Below are 21,297 nucleotides of genomic sequence, written 5' to 3' on the forward strand. Positions count from 1 at the left end.
GTGGCATAGAACTGGTGTCTTCCCTTGGACAATCCAGAAGGAGGAAAGCAAAAGATGGGTTTCTTGGTGGACAAAGAAGGACTAATTTAGGAAGCATCGCAGGGCCTACTGGTTGAGCTTCCATGAGAAAAGCAGAAACAGGAGCTGATGGAGTAGCAGGAGAAAAGAAACCAGGAACTGGAAAAGTCATAAGTAAATATTTAACCAATGGTATGTAGGCCGAAGGGTGAGTATCTTGAGGGAGTACATCATCCCCTCCTCATCTGAGGAAACTGGAGACATGGCTAAGTCCAGTTGAGGAGCAGAAGGAGCTATCTTAAGCAAGTTCAAAACGTTATCCAGCTTGCTCTGAATAGGATCCATTGAAAGAGGCATTTGTGTACAAACTGGAGGAGCTGTCTGAGGGAGAGGGTGAGTGATGAGTAGAAGCAGTAGGTGGGAAGCCAACTAAAGGAGCCCCCACTACCAAAGAAATATCCAATGAGTTCTTCGAAACCCAAACAAGTGGAAGAAGGATGGGGTACTCCAAAAACGATGGGTGCTCTTAAATTGGTAAGCAAACAGGCACTATGGGTCACTCAGACACTGCTTGAAAATTATTCAAGTCAACTCCCGACACTGCGGGCACTCAGGATACAAGTCTGCTAGAGATGAAGAGTGCTTACAAGATGATTGGCGCTAGGAAGGCAAACTCTAACTCTCTGCAGTGGAAAAAACAGAGGAAAAACGTTCTGAGCTATCCTAATGACTGCAGGAAGGGCAAGGACTAGGAACAGTATCTCTGGTCCTCTTACACAGTGCTGGAGGGGATTAAGACATATCCATTGCACGCCTTTTCAGAGAGCATGAAACAATCGAAAAATGCCACTGACGTTTGGGAGGAAACTCATCCGAACTCGATGAAAAACCATACATATCCAGCGATACACTTCCCAATGGTGCTTAGCTGCAACCTGGAAACTAGCAACAGGTTCAGGAGAGGAGGCGACTACCCGTGGGCAGACCCAACCAACCTCCCTTAGGCTACCAGTTTGACTCCTCCCAGGTTTAGGGGAGTATGTCATTGACCTTTGCCTAGGAGAATCAGTGGGCCAGGTATCCACCTCCTACACAGCCTTTTTCTGTCCCATTCCTTACATTCACTACATCTTACTTCTATTGAACTCACCTGTCTTCGACATCTGTGCACATAGAGTGAGAATCATAAGACTCTCTCATCAGTCATGTATGACATCCCTCGTTGCAGTGCCAAATGCTAGAAGCACTCGAGTCCAACATGACAGTTCAGTAAAAAAAATCGTCATAATTGAGAACAAGTCAAAACTGATCAAATAACGTCAAATTTGGTAACAATAGAGCTAGTTCTATCTAAATATTCCATAAGGCTATACAATCCAAGAATACTTCACCAAACACGATGAAATGTCAACCAGAAAGAATTCATTCCGAAACAAAGCTGGAACTAATAACTGTAGTACAGCCATCTGCCAGCAGAGACAAATTGAAGCCTTTTTTTGCTAGTTGTTATTCTCTTTCCCCAAGAGTGAGCAGGGCTAGTCACCTAGCCACTAGAAAATAGCGTGACCCACAAATTTCAAAATTCTAGCTGTCGATTCTAGGAACGTTTAGCTATGTAATTACTTGGTAAGTTACTTATATAAAAATCATACTGTAATTTCTTTATCTGTACTGAAATTGCTAAGGTCTAAGTGAATATCTGTGCTAGCACAACATTTATGTAAGATAACACTTTTCCCATACAACATAGTTCAATTTCCTACGAAATCTTTGCACAAACTGAAGAGAAATGAATTAAACTTTGTGCAGACACATTACATCACACTCGTGTAGCAATGTATATCCAAATCAAACCCACGTTATACATAGATAATGTGTTACCAACTGTACTAAAGAATACATTTTCCATTGATACTTATGGGTGTGATATAAAAAAACTTCAAAATAAAGCTCTGGGCTATCGGAAACAATGGTTTACTACATATTAACGCAATATACTGTCTTACAGTAAAAATAAGAGACCGTAGCATCAATTGAGCAGTTTGCTCTATTTTGTACCAGTTGTCATATGGATGCAAAGTTGCCACATCCCTCTTTCACTGACAAACTCCAACACAGAGGGGACCTTTGTTAGTGGCAGATGAAAAGACATCAAATTCAAAGGGAAAATGGATGCTCCAACAAATGAGTGTGTAATGACATAGTAGCTATACTGCAACCTCAAGGAAGATGTAATGTACCATACAGGAAATATAACTTAAATAGCTTACCTGATGGAATATAGTAATTTTCTTCCAAGAGCCTGAAATCATAAGTAACACCGTCACGTGAACTATCAGAGTTGGTAATGCAGTGATCCATGATTTTCAGGGCTAACTCTGGGTAATCAGCTATAAGTTTTTGGAAATGTAGACTTTTTCCATTTTCTCTGGATATAGCATGGTACCACCAACCGCTGTTCACAATAGCATCAACAATAATCCTGTTATTGAAAAAGGAAAATAAAACTGAATTGTGGATGAGAAAGGTAATTTTCTTTTACTTTCAGATTTTATCCCATCTTTTCTTATAATGCTCATAATGTTCAAATATACAGACTTCACTTTGATGATATTGTATAAAACTAATACAGTTATGGTGATATAAAGAAATCTTATCCAAATTTTTAAATCAGAACACAAAGTAGTTAATTAAATTAAATTATGATTTTGTACCCCATTAAAATGGGAATAGAGTTCATTAATACAAGATGACAAGATAAGGAAAGTACCCTGTACAGAAGAGATTTACCCTAGTACAAGGTATGCAAAGCCATCACTTTAGGATAGACTAATCTGAAGGGGCATCAACGCCTCTAGAAACTCCATAGAAGAGGACTTCAGTAGCATTTCAGATAGAACTGGGGCCCTTGGGTTGGCTCTTAGTTTATGGCCTAGGCACAGAGAGGAGCTTTTCTAACTTAGAAAGCCTATATAGTAGTGCAATTTCACCCCCACAGGCATTAGCCCTAACACTGCGTAATAAAACATGCATTCATGTAGAGTACTGAATTTTTGTGTGTAAGATAGTGACAGTCTTCACGATAATCTTCGTGTTTCATATTTGCAGTCATCCTGCTATGGCCAGCCTCTCTCATCCCTGGCCTTATACAAGAATTCTAATTGACAACTGGTTTGTAATACATTTCAGGATATTGCCAAATTCTAAATTCTATATACATTCTGAGGTCAGTGCTCATTGAAATGTCTTACTTGGAGACTTTTACCCTCAATCATCAATTCTGAGAATCCTCCCTTTCATTTATATTCCACCTCTATTATAATACTTTATTCCTTTTCAAGAGGCTCCTATGAATGCACTCAAATTTACTAGCACACTCCTAAACACCCGAATTACTTCCTTCAATACAGTACTTTACTTTGCAAGCCTGACCAAAATACTTATGTGAACAATAATGGTGAGGGATAAGATCTGAAACATTTCTAACACTTGATAAACCATCTGAAAACAGATTTACAGTGTACTTAGAACTGTGGTAATTTCTTGTGATTTTTTTTAGTTTTAAGGAAGTTTGTACAGTGGTTCCATCTTTCAATCAGGATAATGTTACAGACACATACTTCTATCAATTAACTTTCATTCCATGAAATCCTTATGAAATTCTCGAAAATCCTATGACTATGCATTCATTAAAACATTAACTTTAAAGAAAATGAATGACTACATTAGATACTTACGTTCGATTCTCTAATACTGCCAAGTCCATATACTTGCGTATGTGCTGAGTCATTTCCTTATCTTCTTTGAAAGAAATATTCAACAAGAGATATTGGAAGACTTTGTCATGTTGAGTAATGTCGGCTTCATTCAGTGTTGGATTTGACTCCTTAAAAGCTTTGTCTAATGGCAAACTTCCACTGTGGTCCTTTTCCCAACAAGTTCCTTTAGCATTGCTGACCAAAACTTTGCAGCATTCCAAAGACCCTTTAAATGCAGCCAGATGTAGAGGACATGATCCTGTGTCATCCTTACTTTTCAGTGGGACGCCTTTCTTTATTAAAAATTTGACTGCATTAACAGAGCCTACAGAGGCAGCAACATGCAAAGCATTCCTGCCATTTTTATCAACAGCTGCTAATTTTGCCTTTTTACGAACTAACATTTGAATTACATCAAGAGATCCGTGAAGTGCGGCCAAATGGAGTGGGGTTGCTCTCGATTCATTTTCCAGGTTGACATCGACGTCTTTCCTCGCTAGAAGAACCTCACAAAGTCTAGTGCATCCTTTATCAGCTGCCAGATGAAGAGGAGACATTCCTCCATTACATGCAATTGCAGCTGAAGCACCTTTTTCAAGCAGCAACATTCCACTTTCTATAGAATCCCTCTTAATAGCAAGATGCAGTGGTGTACAACCACTGTCATCTATTTTGTTTATTAAGTCAGACAAGTTAGCATTATCTAAAAGTATTGTTAAGGATTCTAAAGAGTTTTTCTCCGCAGCAAAATGAAAAACTGTCCTACCTTGCTTATCAATACTACGCAAGTCGACTCCATTTTCAATCAGGATTTGGAGGGTAGCAGTTCTTTTCTTGGCAGAAGCCAAATGAACAGGAGCTATGCCCTTTTTATTTTTAGCGTTTGGATCAAAACCCATTTCTAAAATTGAGGACACTGTATTTTCAAACCCACCCATTACAGCATAGTGGAATGCCGTGTTACCACCTTTGTCACTAAAATACTTGTGTTTAGATTCCATAAGTTTGCAACATCTGTGATGACCATGCATGGCTGAAAGTAAAAGGGGTGTCTTTCCATCTCTTAGGCGAGCTGTTAGTTGTTTCTCTCTATCAGAACTGTTCCTGTAGGAGAGCAACACTTCACAGGCTTCAATGCACCCCTTATCTGCGGCATAATGCAGTGGCAAAAATATATTGTTGTCCTTGCTATTTAAATCCGCACCAAAATCTAAAAGAAGCTGCATTATTTCCACACAGTTTTCTTGTGAAGCAATATGTAAGGGAGTCATTCCTTTTCTATTTTTGTAATTAACTTTCACATTCGGGTGTGCCAAGGCTAACTTACACATCTCGTACCTCTGTTCTTTAGCAGCGATATGAAGAGGTGTGTCACCAGCTTTATTCTTGATATTGATATCCAAACTGTCATGATTAAGCAGCAGCTGGAAGTTCTGGAAATGGTTCTTGTGAACTGCATAATGAATGGGAGCTTGCTCTGTTTCATCTTGCAAATTGCAGTCAGCTCCACTTTCTAAAAGAAGCTGCAGAATCAGAGTATTATCATGCTTTACTGCTATATGAAGAGCTGAGCTACCACTCCTGGCGTCTCTACAGTTGATGTCGACACCCTCCTCGATCAGTGATTTGCATTTCTCATAGTTCAGTTCATCAACAGCTTGTAACAAAGGGAAATTATATTCCAGCCGTAATGAACTTTCTCCAACTCTGAAAAAAATAGGCGTAAAAACTTCTGTCCAACAATTAGTATCAATAAGGCAATACTAAAAGAGATTAATTGTCTAGCTATGGAAACTAGCAAATGGTAGAACCAAAACTTGTACTGGGAATTTTATGAAAAATAATAAGTCTCTCAGCAAATTTCGAGATCTGACTCATGACTCGACCTTATCTAGTAGCTCTATACTAAAAAAGAAAGGCCTTCTTTAATTTTCACGGTCCTTTTAATCTGCCTTAGTCCTGTCATGACTTACCTTTGTAGATAAACTTGCCATGGTAATAATATGCTTTGGATTACTTTTAAGACACAGAGGAAGGTGCTGATAGACAGCAAGCCCCTTGGATACAGAATTTACTCCTCAAACATCTAAGCCTACAGTCCCAATGTATGCCGATCACATATTACTGAAATGTATCCATGAATGTATACGCACTAGCTGACAAGGGGCTGCTTGGCCAATCACAGACCCGAAAAACAGTGACACAGAATGACGTCATCTCCCTCTTTGCCAATCATCAGAGGAGGATGAATGATGTTGAAAAAGTTTCGTGTATTTCGGAAAAGAAGTACACAAACAAATTTATTTCTTTTATCCTTATTATTAGTACCATGCATAAATAAATTGGTACATCGAAATTATTCTTTTTATCATTACATTTCTTGCAATCAGCGGTATGGCTGCTCGGCCAATCACAGCAATGCGAGACTGTAACATCACAATTGAATTTAGACTTCAATTATTGATACAAATAATTGAATGGATTTTGTACCATTAGTCAAAATTTACTTATGGCTAAGGAGTGCATGGGAAAAAAGGACTGATAAAAGTAGACGAACACCCAGAAATATACAGAGAGAATGACAAACAGAACAGAGGAATAGCACAACAAACCAATGCACGGACACTACATGAGACAGACTAAAGAACTGGCCAGCAATGAAACTTGGCAATGGTTACAGAGGGGAGAATTCAAGATGGAAACAAGGAATGCTAACTGCAGCACAAGATCAGGCCCTAAGAACCATATACGTATGTCCAAAGAACGATAGATGGGAATAACATCTCACCCACATGCAGGAAGTGTATTATGAAAAACGAGACCTTAAATCACATAGCAAGCAAATGTCCTGCACTTGCACAGAACCAGTACAAAAAGGCATGATTCAGTAGCTAAAGCCCTCCACTGGAGCCTATGCAAGAAACACCAGCTACCTTGCAGTAATAAGTGGTACGAACACAAACAAGGAGTGACAGAAAACGATCAAGCAAAGATGCTCTAGGACTATGGCGTTAGCACAGATAGGGTGATACGTGCCAATAGACCTGACGTGACGTTGATTGACAAAATCAAGAAAGTGTCACTCATTGATGTCGCAATACCATGGGACACCAGCGTACAAGAGAAAAAGAGAGAAAAATTGATAAGTATCAGGACCTGAAAACAGAAATAAGAAGGATATGGGATATGCCAGTGGAAATCGTACCCATAATCATAGGAACACTAGGCACAATCCCAAGAGCCCTGAAAAGGAACCTGGGAAAACTAGATGCCGAAGTAGCTCCAGGACTCATGAAGAAAAGTGTGCTCCTAGAAACAGCACACATGTGAGGAAAGTGATGGACTCCTAAGGAGACAGGATACAACGCAGAACCCCACACTATAAAAACCACCCAGTCGAATAGATGACTGATAGAAAAAAAATAACAATAATAATAATAAGTTGTATTTCAGCTCAAGGCCATATACATGGAATATACAAAGTATAGACAATAACATACAAAATCTAGATACATGAGATAACATGATAAATAATGATAAATCTGCAATATCCACACAGTATATTGCTGAAGAAGTATAAAAGATAGTATTCATAATGATGGCAATATAAGAACAATAATATTGAGAATAGCAGATAAAAATAAACATTAGAAATGATAATAATTAGTGATAAGATTACAAATAATTAAATTCCAGCTAGGGACCTTAGGTGGTTACAGTAGTCATGTCCAGAAGGCTAAATATAAAAATTGAAAGTAGCGAAGCTCTATAGTGATAATATTCACAGTAATAATGTCTAAATGTCTCCCTCAATCGGTGATTGGCTGAGCAAGGAATGGGGAATTATCACCTAATCACAGTGTTCCATGCATACATGATGGTTTTCCAGCCTGCATGCCAAGGCCAATCTCTGAGCAGAGTGACATAGCTACATGAAGACATGTCGACCATGGATGGTTAATAAGACCTAATAGGGGAGGCTTATGTGAGAGGCGGCATACTGATTTATTTATTTGATTTATATTTTTCTCTATCTGAGCCACATCAGGCAGATTGTCTTTAGTTAAAAATGAACATCACAACTGATATTGCTGGGGGTGAATGATATTCTTAAACATAGCCAAAAGGGTAAATGCGACTAAATGGGTTTTCCGAAATTCATCCTCCTCCGATGATTGGCAGAAAAGAAGATGACGTCATTCTACATCACTTTTTGTCGGCTGTGATTGGCCAAGCAGCCTATTGTCAGCAAGGGAATATACACTTCAGTAATATGTATCCCACATATATTAATTACGTAGAAACCAAAAGTGCCATAAACCTCACTGGAAATAAACAAACCTTTTCTTTATCTTGCAAATGCCCGAATTCTCCTTTAAAAAGGTCCTCATTTCTATTTTAACTTATCCACTCCTAATATCTTATCCCACTTTTCAAATTCTTTTCCTTGTTATCATCCTTTCAAACAAAATTCGTAATCTTAACTCAGTGTTTCTTAAAGTGTGGTCCGTGGACCCTTAGGGGTCCGTGGAATGTTCCAACGGGTCCTCAGGATAATGTGAGGAGGAAGCGTTGCTGTTAAGTTCACTAAAATTTGTGTGGAAAATTGCAAAATTAATAATGTTGTGAATGTTATTTTAAGTAAATTGTAAACATTTATGTTAAAGATAAGCCATTAATAAATAATTCAGTAGCAATTTTAGTACTATATAACCTGAAAACACTTTTAAACCCAAGAGGGAAATGATCATAATAAGGGGTCCGCTACATGAGTAATTTAAATAAAAGGGGTCAACTGCACAAGAAAGTTTAAGAAACACTGTCTTAGCTCAACTCCGTTTGTGTTTATACTGCTATATCTGGTGCTAAAATGCCCACTACTAGCCTATAACTGAGTCTACATAGCAGCAACAACATAATCTTTCTTTCAGCCACACTTCTGTCTTTAAATTATTTACATTACCTCTCCACCTACTCGAATTGGGTATTTGTTTTTGAACCTTACCATTTATACAAGGATTTCTCCAAAACAATTTTCTTCAATACAAACTTATCATGAAGTAAGAAGCTATTATGACATAAGGATATACCTTAATCAAATAATATCATATAATAAGGCTCAAACACACTATCAGATATCTATGAAACATGAGAGCCATTCTTCAGACCTAATACTCTTACATTCAGAAATAAAAAAGAAAACTGTTCCTGAAGGTGTCCTAGCATTTTGCCATAAGCCTAATATCATGTCAAGACACAGCTAGTTCTCAAAGCTTTCTAATATATGCATAAAAATTTCCCCAAGCATGAACTTAAGGCAACTTCGAATTTTTTACGTTCACTGGCACCTTTCGTAGCGTTTCCTGATGGATTCCTCTTGGATCACCTGACGTTTACCAACTGGTTCAATGGGTATTACACCTGCATGGAAAGGCACAGGAATATAGTGAATTAGAATCCACAAATGGTCCATGTTGAATTTTATTTACATGTACATCACACCCTGTTTTCTTTAGCATTTACTCTTTATTTCAGATAGGCCTATTTGGTATTTGATACTCAAAGAAGACTTTCTTTAACACTTTAGACCTAGCCTTGACTTCTTGTTTCAGATAGGCCTATTTGGTATTTATACTCGAAGAGGGCTTTCTTTATCACTTTAAACCTACTTTTGACTTCTTATTCCAGATAGGCCTATTTGGTATTTGATACACAAAGAGGACTTGGCGGAGATTTTGTCCACATTTCATCAAATACAGCAAATATTTACACATCAATGATACACATTCATTTAGAAATGGAACATGAGGTTTAAGCTCTAGTTTTTTTCCAAAGTGATTGCAATGAAGAACAACCCATGTGTTCTAAAGATGATTAAAATGATCATCACAAGACCTTTGTCATCATTGCAAACTTTAACTACAAGCTGCAGTTATACGAATGAATGACAAAGACCTCGTATCACTCATGTATGTGTTTTGGAAAGTCTTGAAAATTTTCATGTTTCCTAAAGTCCTAAATCATCATTTTATGGCGACCCCCTCAAAACATGACCAGAGAGAGGCCCAGCAATAAAATCAAAATTCCAGACAGGATTAAGACATTGACACAGACACTTGGAAATTTTAACTGTTTTGTTTTTACCTTACCAAATACCCTAGCTAAATCCCTATTTAAAATCCAACAAAAGCCAGACCCCAAAGACACAGGTGTATACGAAATCCCTTGCCTTGACTGTGAACAATCCCACATCTGGTTTACAGGAGAAGCACTCCCAAAGATTAATGCAACACAAAATTTCAGTAAGACATGGCCAATAGACCTCAGCTATATCTAACCACATAAATAATCATAACCATAGAATAAACTGGAATATGTCACATATAATTTGTAGCAGCAATCGTCGGTTCAAAAGCCATATGTTAGAATCAGCACTGATTAAACAAAGATATACGATGAACCTCTAACCTCTCAAAAGGAGCCTGGGATTGAGATTTGATTACTAAAATCTTCCTCCAACCAGCGTTCAAGAAGAAGCTGTCACCAGGAGAGTTGCAGCGGCCGACTTTTACTGGCTGCTCCATGAGCAAGAGCCCGTGCTGGCATGAGGCCAGCTTAAACAAACATAACAATAGCGGCCAACATCTGGAACTTTCTGTCAACTATATATATGAGGAAGACAGTTGTCTTCAAAATATAATGCTATAATTTCTACCCTATTGGTATATATAGACACTCCTCATGCCGTTCAAGTTCAGCCCTAATAGGAATGGGAGATGAGAAGTGGTGATATGTAAAATGTCAAAAATGCTGGACAATGTAACTGAAGCAACTATCTCGACATGAATGAGAAAGAGAGAGTTTATCGGTAAACTCTCTCTCTCTCATTCATGTTAAGATAGTTGCGTCACTTACAATGCCCAGCATTTTTGACACTTTACATTTAACCACTTCTCCCCCCCCACCCCCTTCCTATCTGGGCTGAACTTGGACTTCAAGGGCATCATGAGTGTCTCTATTCATCCCAGCAACCTCGAAAATTACAGATTAGACTCTAAAATCTGTATTTTTTTTGTTATTTTTAAGTCACATCTTCCCACCCCTTCTCACGCCCTCCTTCCTGTCAGGGCTGAACTTGGACTTCGGGAGTGTCACTATTCATCTCTGCAACCTTGAGAACTATGGATTGCATGCTAATATCTGTCGTTTTCTTACCCCATCTCACCCCTCTTCATATCAGGGCTAAATTTGTACTTGAAGGGCATCGGGAATGTCAATATTCATTTTGACCACTTCAAAAAGTATAGATTAGACACTAATATCTGTAATTTTTTATTATTTATACATGTCACCCCCTTCTCATCCCCATCCCTATTGGGGCTGAACTTGGACTTAAGACCGTCAGGAGTGTCTCTATTCATCTCAGCAACATTGAAAACTATGGATTAGACACTAATATTTGTTGCGTTTTGGTTATTTTTATGTCACCCTCCTCCTATCCTTCATGTCACCCCTCCTACCCCATATCATCCCTCTTCCTATCAGGGCTGAACTTGGACTTAAAGGGTATCGGGACTGTCACTATTCTTCTCAGTCTTGAAAACTATGGATTAGACACTAATATCTGTTGTTTTCAATCATTTTTTACGTTTCACCCCCTTCACACAATCCCCGTCCCCTTTTACCCAATCAATGGTCCAATTTTAATCCCGTTTTCACCATGACCTTTTCTGGTTTGATATTGACTTATATTTGAAATCCCATCAAAATCAGTCATGAAATGTTGATTTGTATAGCCTTCATATACACACACACAGATATATGTATAAAAAATTTTACCAGGAGCTCTTGAGAACATACTTGTCTTTCGTTATCAGTCAGTTATGAGAAATAAGCAAGAACTCTGCAATTCTTCAAATAAATTTAACTATTAAAGTTATTCTAAATCCTGAGGAAGACAATTACACTAATTATTTCATTAGCATGAAAATAAACAATTAACTTACAGTTCCCATCCCTCCTCCAGTCTTTTCTCAGTCTCTTAGACAGCCTTCCAAACATCTCTGGAATGGAATAGCAGATGATTATAAGAAGTTGAAAAACCAAATGACCGGTGCCAAAAGGAAAAATTAAAAAATAAAATCCCCAATGCTTTTGCTGCTCTCATGTTTGCTGTTATAGTGCAGTATGACTTGTTCAGAAAAACAGCTCCCGTAGGATTTCGCTGTCAACATTTGATTTTATTGTATATTCTGGTTCATTTGGGTGTATACTGTGGGAAAGTGGATGAGGCCAAATTTTTTTACCCCCGGATTCCCACATGGGGGGCTTTTTGTTCTGGGGGGTCCCAGTACTCACAATATTTTCAAATCAGCTAATAATTAATCAATTTTGATGATTTTTGGATATCTTTAGTGTTTTTGAAGATGCTGAATCCATTTTTGAGTTGACTGGAGGTAAATATCATTCGTTTTCAACATACGAGTGACCCGGACACAGTACGGAAACGGTACCGAACAAGGTACAAGCAATGAAGTTTGTATACCTCTTTTTCAGGGTTTTCAAGTATGACAAAGTGAATGAAGCGGTTGTTTTTCTTAACAAACCTTTATCAAATGTAAATACTTTCCATACATGAAAATAAACACAACTCTGGGCTAGAATAATAAAGCATCGTGTGACAAGCATAACTAACCAGAACAAATTATTTCAATACTGCATACTGTAAGACATTACACACTGCACCTCTATGGCTGATAGTATCGACCAGAAAAGAAGACAAACTAAATCACAGAAACACTGGACCTATTGTTAAGCACATTATTAAATGTAAATGCTTTCCGTACATGAAAATAAACACTTAACACCAGACTAGAATAATAAAGCATCGTGTGACAAGTGCAAATGGCCCAAACAAAGGATTGCAATAGTGCATATATCTTAGTCATTTCAAGCTTGAAATCAGAGCATTTGACTGGCAGTGCTCCAGGGGGGATGATAGCAAACATCGCATCAAACTTCTTCATCATGATGGCCAGACATGTTGTGATGTGGTACTCGATACCACGTTTGTAAACTTGCCATTGTATATTCCCTGAAGGGCTGCAGAAGTGTATCTACCACTCTCGATTGCGCAGGTGTCAATGCCGCTCCCATCTGCTGTTTCTCCTAGGCTGTGAAGGGCAGCAAATACGATGTGCAGTGCAGCTGCACGGAAAACCCAGTTATTATTACCAATTGACTGTAGAATCTGGAGGGCATGGGCGTATAGATCCAGGTCCAAAGTAATGATGGTTTTCCTCTCAGGACCAACCACTACACTAGAAATTCCGTGAGTCAGTGCCAGGACAGTGTACAATGTACCACAGTCTGTAAAGGTGAGGTCTTGTAGAGTGGAGCAATTACTTCAGTGTTGGTCAATTTATGATGAGAAGATGACTGACATCAGCAGAGATTTTGTTGCTGCCCAGGTGGGTATTACATCTAGCTTTGTCGTATGATAGTTTTTAGTTTTGATGACTAAACTTCCTGAATGGCTTTCATGTTGAATGTCTGTTGTCACCTGATCTTTTGTCACTTGTTCATCAGTTGTCTCCTGATCGTCTTTGTGGTGATCTTGTGCTAGATGTTGGTATAGACTCTCCTCACTTCGTTGTTGACCACAGGGTTGTCTCTGCTGTTTGTTCATGGGATGATCTACTACTCCTACTGAACAATTAGAGTTGATATTGTCCAAGTGGTTTTTAGATACAAAGTAACTTGCCAATGCCCATGTTTCAGTAAATCTCCAAAGGTCAGTTTTTGTTTGCCATCTGATATTCCTCGAAGCGTATTGGCTTCTTTTTGATGACAGGTTCACTCAGGTGACAGATATCCAACGAGAGCAGCTCAAGCTACTGCAACTTTTCTGGAAGAACAAGGGGATCATTGACTGGAACACTGTTCTCTGCCCTCTGGTTGATGACAATAAGTGTGCTATGAAATGTGTTTTGTCCAGTGGGAGTCTACCAAGAGGTCAATGTTGTCGACTGCAAACCAGATGTTCACACTTTATTGACAAAATCAGGAAAGCAAAATCCACCGTTGAATTGACTCATTGAATGACGGCTTGCTCTAGACGCATTTCATAGTAAAAAAATTTTTCTGATAGTCACAGCCAATGTAGAGGTCAGATAAGTTACAAACAAGATTCTTATCACGTTCTCTGGAGTGAATGGCAAGAGGTAAACCCATTGACAGTGGAGTCTGTGCTGTCTGCTTAAAGGTGCTTTGCTTTGCCTGATATTTTACCTGACAATCAGGTGTTCTGAACCAGAAATTGACATACTACATGACTGATTTTGTGTACCTCTTGGTTGCTGCTCTTTGACATCTTGAGAACATGCTTGCCGAAAAGTGGGGCCCCAATGAAGAACTGAAGTAGTGAAGGATTTTCAAAGTCTTCAGAGCTGTCTTTGAAAGACCATCCTCTGTGTTAGAGCATCTCCTCTCGCAAAATGTCAGCTATGTTCTTTAAATTTCCAATGAGTTCCCCACTGTGAAGCACTGAAAACTCAATTGCCTTGCTCAGTGTTGCTTGGAGAACTACCTTTTCGGGCTCATTTTTCCAAACTGGTTTCATGACATGGACGTTCGGAAGGCACTCAGTAATTAGATTTTTCAGGAGTTTACAGTAGTTTCCTGTGCTACTAACTTGTGCATGATATCTCTCCAAAACTGAGAAGTATTCATCATTCAGTTCAGCCATGGTAACAGAGACATTGTCACTAACAAGGGTGTTCTGAACAATGAGCAGGAACTCTTCATCACACAGGGAACGGATGACAGTCATGTCATCAACGTTTGCTTGATTACAGGTGCGCTATGCATATTGCAAGCAATTTCGGTGGTAGAGCTTCTCAAGGACAGCTGCATTTTGTTTTTGGAACAAGTCAGACAGAGAAGTCCTAACAAGATCATCTTGAGTTTCCAGTTTTATGTCTAGGAAAGTGTGCCCCATGTTGTCTGAGAAGACACGATGCAGAACTTCTGGACCTTCATCAGAACAAAATTTCCATGCAGGCCTCGGCTTTCTGGACAGTTTTGGTTCTTTCGGGTCGGGAGTCTACTTACTAGATGGGCGCCCAGGTGCTTGCCGAGAGCAACCAGGGTTAGCTAAATTTGTTGTCTTCGTTTTAAGTCTGTCAATTTAGGTTTTGGCCTTGTTAACAATAGATTTTCTACATTCACTATTGGACTGAAGCTTGATCTGTTTAGCTCAAACTTTCTAGATGGTCTGCTATGGTCTTCAGGTTAATCTGACCTAACGTCACCCTCTCTTTACAACAGTTCAGAGGTTCCTTGTAACATTGAAGGGTTGCTGACAAGTCTTCGAGTTGCAGATGCACCCTCATGGCAGATAATGCAAACAGATTTTGTGGACATGACTCATCAGTGTGCTATATCTTTCGTCTTGAGATACATCACACCTGAAACAACACAAAATAAAATTTTGTCAAGTCATAGACAGACAACTCACAGGCCATAATTCTAAAACGAAAGGTTTGTTGAGAAAAGCAACTGCTTCATTCGCCTTGCCATGCCTGAAAACCCAAAAAAAGAGGTAGTACATGACCAGGTTTCTAAGATTGTGACAAATTTCGTTGATCGTACCGTGTTTGGTAACGTTTCCGTACCATGTTCCGATCACTCGTATGCTGAAAATGAATGATATTTACTTCCAATCTACTTAATTGTGTCACAAATGGATTCAGCATCTTCAGAAACCCCTGAAGACATTCAAAAATCATCAAAATCGCTCAATTATTAGCTGATTTGTGAGTACTAGGACCCCCCGGAACAAAAAGGTTCCCAATGGGGGAATCCGGGGGTCGAAAAATTTCTTGGAGGAATAATAGTTTAAGGAGATGCCCTGACCCAGATTAAGCGAAGCCAAAAAGACCCACGCTTACCAGTCAAAGTGACAGTTCTCGAATACCAGGTTGATCTCCGCCACTGTGTTGGAATTTGGGGTCTGTTGTAATCATACCATTATTTTGCTTTTCATTATCGATAACACTTCCTGTGCTGTTTATGAATGTATGCAAAAATTCAATGAGACTTCAGATACCTATTACATTTCATCGGTGAGTAGCAAGGACTGCCAATGAAAGCAATGCAATGCCAAGTCAAACAAATTGAAAAGTAAAGGATAATTTGATTCATCCCACGAATATGATGTAGAAATCTTCCAGATATGTAATATATTGTTGAAAAAATCAATATCATTCAATGAAAACGCGGACATTATCCTTGGCAGAAAAGAGTTGCAAAAGATTGTATATGGTGTTATGAAATATTACACAAGCAAAACCATTTTTTTTTCCGCAAAAGTTAGAGAACACATGTTTGACAGCAATCCATTGCAAAACATTTAGTGTCGTGCTCATCAGAACAATGGCTGAAAAGTACCTGGAGGTACGCTATCCCTCCTATGCAGGAAAACATTTCACGGCCACTCTGCCGGCCAATAACAAAATGGAAAGCCGCCAGACATTCTCAAAACTTATTCACATTAGTGGCCAGTATATATATATATATATATATATATATATATATATATATATATATATTATTTGTAATATATTCTTTAATTATTTTATATAAATATATATATAAATATATAATATATTATATATATAATATATTATATATATAATAATATATATATTATATATATAATATATATATAATATATATATATATATATATATATAGATATTATATTTGTATATAAGGATTATTTATCATTAATGTAAGGTGTATATAGAATTATTAGGTCATTAAAAATATTTGTCATTAAAATATACGGATTATTTATTCATTAATGTACAATGTCAATATCTGTAAATATGTTTAACCTGATTTCTGTAAATAATTATAACATAGTTTTAATACCTTGATTGTTTGTATTCGAGAACGCCTGGGCTACGTACCCGTTAAACTCTATAGTCCTCAATGGATTAATATGGAACCCAGATTAGGTTAACCTCACAAATGTTTTTGTTAATTTTGCCTAAATGAAGGCAGCTATGTGTTATCATGTTCTCAAACAAATCTTATTTAAACTATCTTCCAGAGTATATAGCCTAAATGGTTTGTTCATACAGTTATGGGCTTTTTTATGTTGATGTTCTTGAAATTGAAAATAAATAGTTTAACTGTGTCCGAAAACGTTTAAAAATTTTCCCTGAAAGTGTATAGTAAGACACAAAAATGTATAAAAGACAGTCAATGATGAACAATAACACTAGCGTGGTACTGATCTTTGGTTCCAAGACTCTTTTTACCAGCCAACGGGGAAGTGACCGCTGACTGACCTGGCTTCCCGGGCTCAGGGAAGGACTCGAGTCAGGGCATCTTCACAAACTATTATTCCTCCAAGAAAAATTTGGCCCCCTCCACTTTCCACAGTACACATGCAAATGAACCAGAATATGCAATAAAATCAATTTTGACAGCGAAATCCAACGGGAGTGCAAGTCATACCACACTATTACTCTAAGCTGCCTTAGTGCGGATGCTAGGATAGGAAGGTGTAAATGACGACCTTGACAATAAGGTCATCAAGGCCTACTGTGGAGAAAGGGCTATCAACCCCTGGGGAAGAGGCTGCCAAATAAGCGCAACCTTTGCACAACAAAGAAGTGTTTGCTTGGTTTGGTACTTGTTTATATCCCCCTAATATTTGCAAACACATCTGTTACTATTCATCATTCACCAGTTCGTTTATTTAATATTATGAAAAACACTCTGTCTAATAAATTTAAAATGACGTAAGAGGCAAAGTTATTCATACGATTTATTGCATGGTTAAAGAACTACTTGAAAATCCAGATAAAAAAGCCTTACTCTATCAAGTGTTTGTCTTATATAAGAAACCGCATGTCCCAGGGATTTCCGCAGTCGCACGAAATCAACAACGTTATGTTTATCGTAATTTCACCTGGCCACGAATCCTGTTTACCAGTTTGTCTGTGAAAGAAAGAAAAAATGCGCCTAAGTTTCAAACTTAAGTGCAATCGAGTTTTCTGTACAGCGTGTGATGCTGTATAAAATTCGATTGGTTATTTTAAACTTGAAAGGTGTTACTACGTATAAGATAAAATGATAAGCAAACTTACTTCTTGACGGAACTTCTTAGTGAAGTTGCAACTGTGCCATTTACCTCAGGGAGATCCTTGTAGCTGAAGATAAAGCAGCACTTCTGTTGCACGAGTAAGTTAACGACACTGTCCACTTTATACACAGCTGTTTCTCTAACAGAGGTTACAGTGGAGAAGGTAGCACTATGTCTTTTCATCCCTACCCTGATTATCGTACGACTCGTACCTACAAGGTCGGGCACCGGGCAAAGTTTCCTTCAAGCCATTCCAATAAACGTAGTTGTTCCAAGGTTAACTAGGCTTATATGGCGAATCTCTTTCATAAGTCAATTGTAACATATCACTGACAAAATGAGATAGCATCCACAAAAAAACTAATCACGTTCAGTTATTTGCAAAAATAAATAAAACACGAAAATAGCGTAGTTGATAACTAGTAAACTTCAAATCGTAGATGTTGCCAAGTAAGGTTTTCCTAGACAACCGGATTCGGAATGCTGACACATACGTGAAATATATTGTATATTAAACACACACACACACACACACACACACACACACACACACACACACATATATATATATATATATATATATATATATATATATATATATATATATATATATTGTGTGTATATGTATATGATGGTGAAACAGAGCCACATATATACGGACGGGCAGTGAATATGAATTGATGAGATTTCTTTTACAGTTGAAATATCCCCGAGAAAATGACCAGGAAATGTATATATGGATGAAGAGTGAAGTGGTTATCGAGCCCTACAGTGACTGCACGGTTAAAAAATAACGATTTAACTATTTATAAGATAGCTAGCATAAAATGCAAATAAATCAATAAATTCTCGCCTCTCAAAGGTGACAATTCTCTAAAGCGCAACAGAACAATATTATTGTTCGAAATGAGGCATTTCGGTTCTCTGAACATACAGCATTGCCTATAATATATACGTATATACAGAGGAAAGGTCCTTCATACTGTGCAGTGTGGATATATCTACTATCTATTTATCTATCACACATATTTCATATATTATATATATATATATATATATATATATATATATATATATATATATATATATATATATATATATTCTCAAGGAAGCAAGGGAGACGTCTTCTGGTAATTAAAAAGCTTTATTAAGCGACATTTCGGGGTCCAGCCCCATCATCACGGCTGTAAAACGAATAATACACAAAACATAATAAAAAGAATCATCCCATAAATAACATTCATTTAAAACTCACAGAAAACCTACTACAATGCTAAGAAAATTACCATCTCAAGTGAAGGGAAGAAGACGAGTGACCAGAAGAAGAAGGAAAGGTTTTAAGTAAATATAGTTATGCCATGTAAAGAGGGGTAGCGGTACTTTGCTTAATTTTGGAACTATTGTTTTTTATGGAAAGCGATTCGAAGACAACAAGCTCTTGAGGAGAAGAAGCCCGACATAATTTCCCAAACTACATTTGGGACACGAAAATAAACAGACCGTATTGGAAGTCAAAAGAGGGCTCAGTTTTCCTTTATATCTAAATAAAGACCCAATAGTTAATGGGTTGCTTAAGATTAGTTGGCTTTTTATGGCCGGACAATGTTCACGTATTAAACGTTTAACTTAAGTATGAAACGTTGTATCACTGATAAACGGGACACTAGCAAAGAAAGGCTTTCTAGGAGCAGTTGGCCTGTTATTTTTCTCTATTAATTTATTATTTAAATACTTGTTTAGGTATTTGAAGAAAACCTTAGCTCGATAGCAGTTATCGGTGAAGTATTGTTGTAAAACAGTAATCTCATTGTGCAATTCAGACCAGCCAGAGGAGAGAGAATATGCCCTTTGGAAGAGGGTATATAAAGCGTTTACTTTACAGTTAAAGCTACAAAAGCTGTAAAAGTTTGTGTCCAGTCCAGTAAGAGTCTTTTTTTCTAAAAATTGAGGTGTTGAAACCGTCTGTATTACGTGACACTTCTATATCTAAAAAAGAGAGCTTATTATCATTTTCATAATCAATTGTAAACTTGATATTAGGGTGGGCTGAATTGGCAAATTGTAAGAAGGAATCAGCCGTCTCTGTCTCGAAAAAGAATAAACGTATCATCAAAGTAACGGCAGTAAAAGAGAGGATGATTAGCTAGAGGGCGATTGTCCAGCAACCACTCCTCCAGTTCACACACAAAAATATTCGCAAAGACTGGGCCTAAAGGACTGCCCATAGCCAGACCATCACTCAGTACATAGGACTTCCCATTAGAAATAAAAGCGGTGTCCTGCACTGCCAAGTTAAAAGTTTCTTAAAATTGTCACAATTAAAAGATGTCTCCCTTGCTTCCTTGAGAATATAACTCGAACGACTGCTGTTTTCCTATGATATATATATATATATAATATATATATATATATATATATATATATATACATATATATATATATATACATATTCTATATATAATATATATATATATATATATATATATATATATTATATATATATATTATATATATTATAGTATATATATAGATATATATATATATATATATATATATATATATATATATATATATATATTATTATATAATATATATATGTATATATATATATATATATATATATATATATATCAGAGAGAGAGAGAATTTTAAAACTTGGATACAATGACAGGCAAACTTACTTCTTGCCGAATCTTCTTAGTGGAGTTGCTTTTGTGCAACTTCACTTCAGGGAGATCCTTGCTACTGAAGTTAGAGCAGCACTTGTTGCACAAGTAAATAAAACAACTGTCCACTTTATAAACATACTGTCTCTCTCAACTGAAGTTACTAACAGCGATTTAGGTTAGCCATATTTGTCTTTTTGGGCGTATTAGTGGAGCGGTAGTGGGAAAAAGTGCAAATGGTGGTAGGTACAAGCATGAGAACTCTTATTATCGTTATAAATCAAAATCAACCTCTGGCCACCTCAATATATGGCGATTTCCAAGATAGCTGACAATTTTCGAAAATGGCAGTAAATTTGCTCTATATTTAAAATATTTTCATTCCATAAGCCTACAGAAGTTGCATACTGTCCTTATAATAATTGTGAATTTATATTTTTGCATTCTTACTTCATTAAGAGAGAAACTGAACCTATCTTTCCAGTATGGCCACCAAAGATATAAATGTATAAATCTCTTGATAGATACCAATATGTTTCATGTATCAATCAGTTTTAGCAAGTGCAGCTGCAGACAGATGTACAGCTAAGTCCAGACTTGTAGCACTGGCACGGCATTCGTTCTTGCAGCCACACTTATTCAATTCTTGGCAAGATTTTGCTACTACTGGCAAATCTGTCCAATACGGAAACTTGAG

At 37.3% G+C, this 21,297-nt stretch overlaps 1 protein-coding gene across 5 annotated transcripts in view; it reads right to left on the reverse strand.

Annotated features, from left to right (window-relative positions):
• The window catches only part of LOC135202404 (ankyrin-1-like), a 44,716-nt gene extending 26,559 nt beyond the window's left edge, over positions 1-18,157 (reverse strand). Inside the window, exons 1-6 of one of the 5 annotated variants that reach the window (XM_064231797.1) lie at positions 17,983-18,153; positions 17,667-17,789; positions 11,783-11,839; positions 9,125-9,197; positions 3,756-5,483; positions 2,289-2,500 (exon numbers count right to left, since the gene is read on the reverse strand). In XM_064231797.1, coding sequence (XP_064087867.1) covers positions 2,289-2,500; positions 3,756-5,483; positions 9,125-9,197; positions 11,783-11,837 — 2,068 coding nt within the window. In that variant the 5' untranslated portion in view covers positions 11,838-11,839; positions 17,667-17,789; positions 17,983-18,153. Of the gene's footprint in view, positions 1-2,288; positions 2,501-3,755; positions 5,484-9,124; positions 9,198-11,782; positions 11,840-17,666; positions 17,790-17,938 lie in introns of all 5 variants that reach the window. The other 4 variants (XM_064231796.1, XM_064231800.1, XM_064231799.1 and 1 more) reach the window with 4 other exon arrangements.
• Between the last annotated feature and the right edge of the window lie 3,140 nt (positions 18,158-21,297).

Source organism: Macrobrachium nipponense, chromosome 30, assembly GCF_015104395.2.
Source record: "Macrobrachium nipponense isolate FS-2020 chromosome 30, ASM1510439v2, whole genome shotgun sequence".
Classification (NCBI taxonomy): Eukaryota; Metazoa; Arthropoda; class Malacostraca; order Decapoda; family Palaemonidae; genus Macrobrachium; species Macrobrachium nipponense.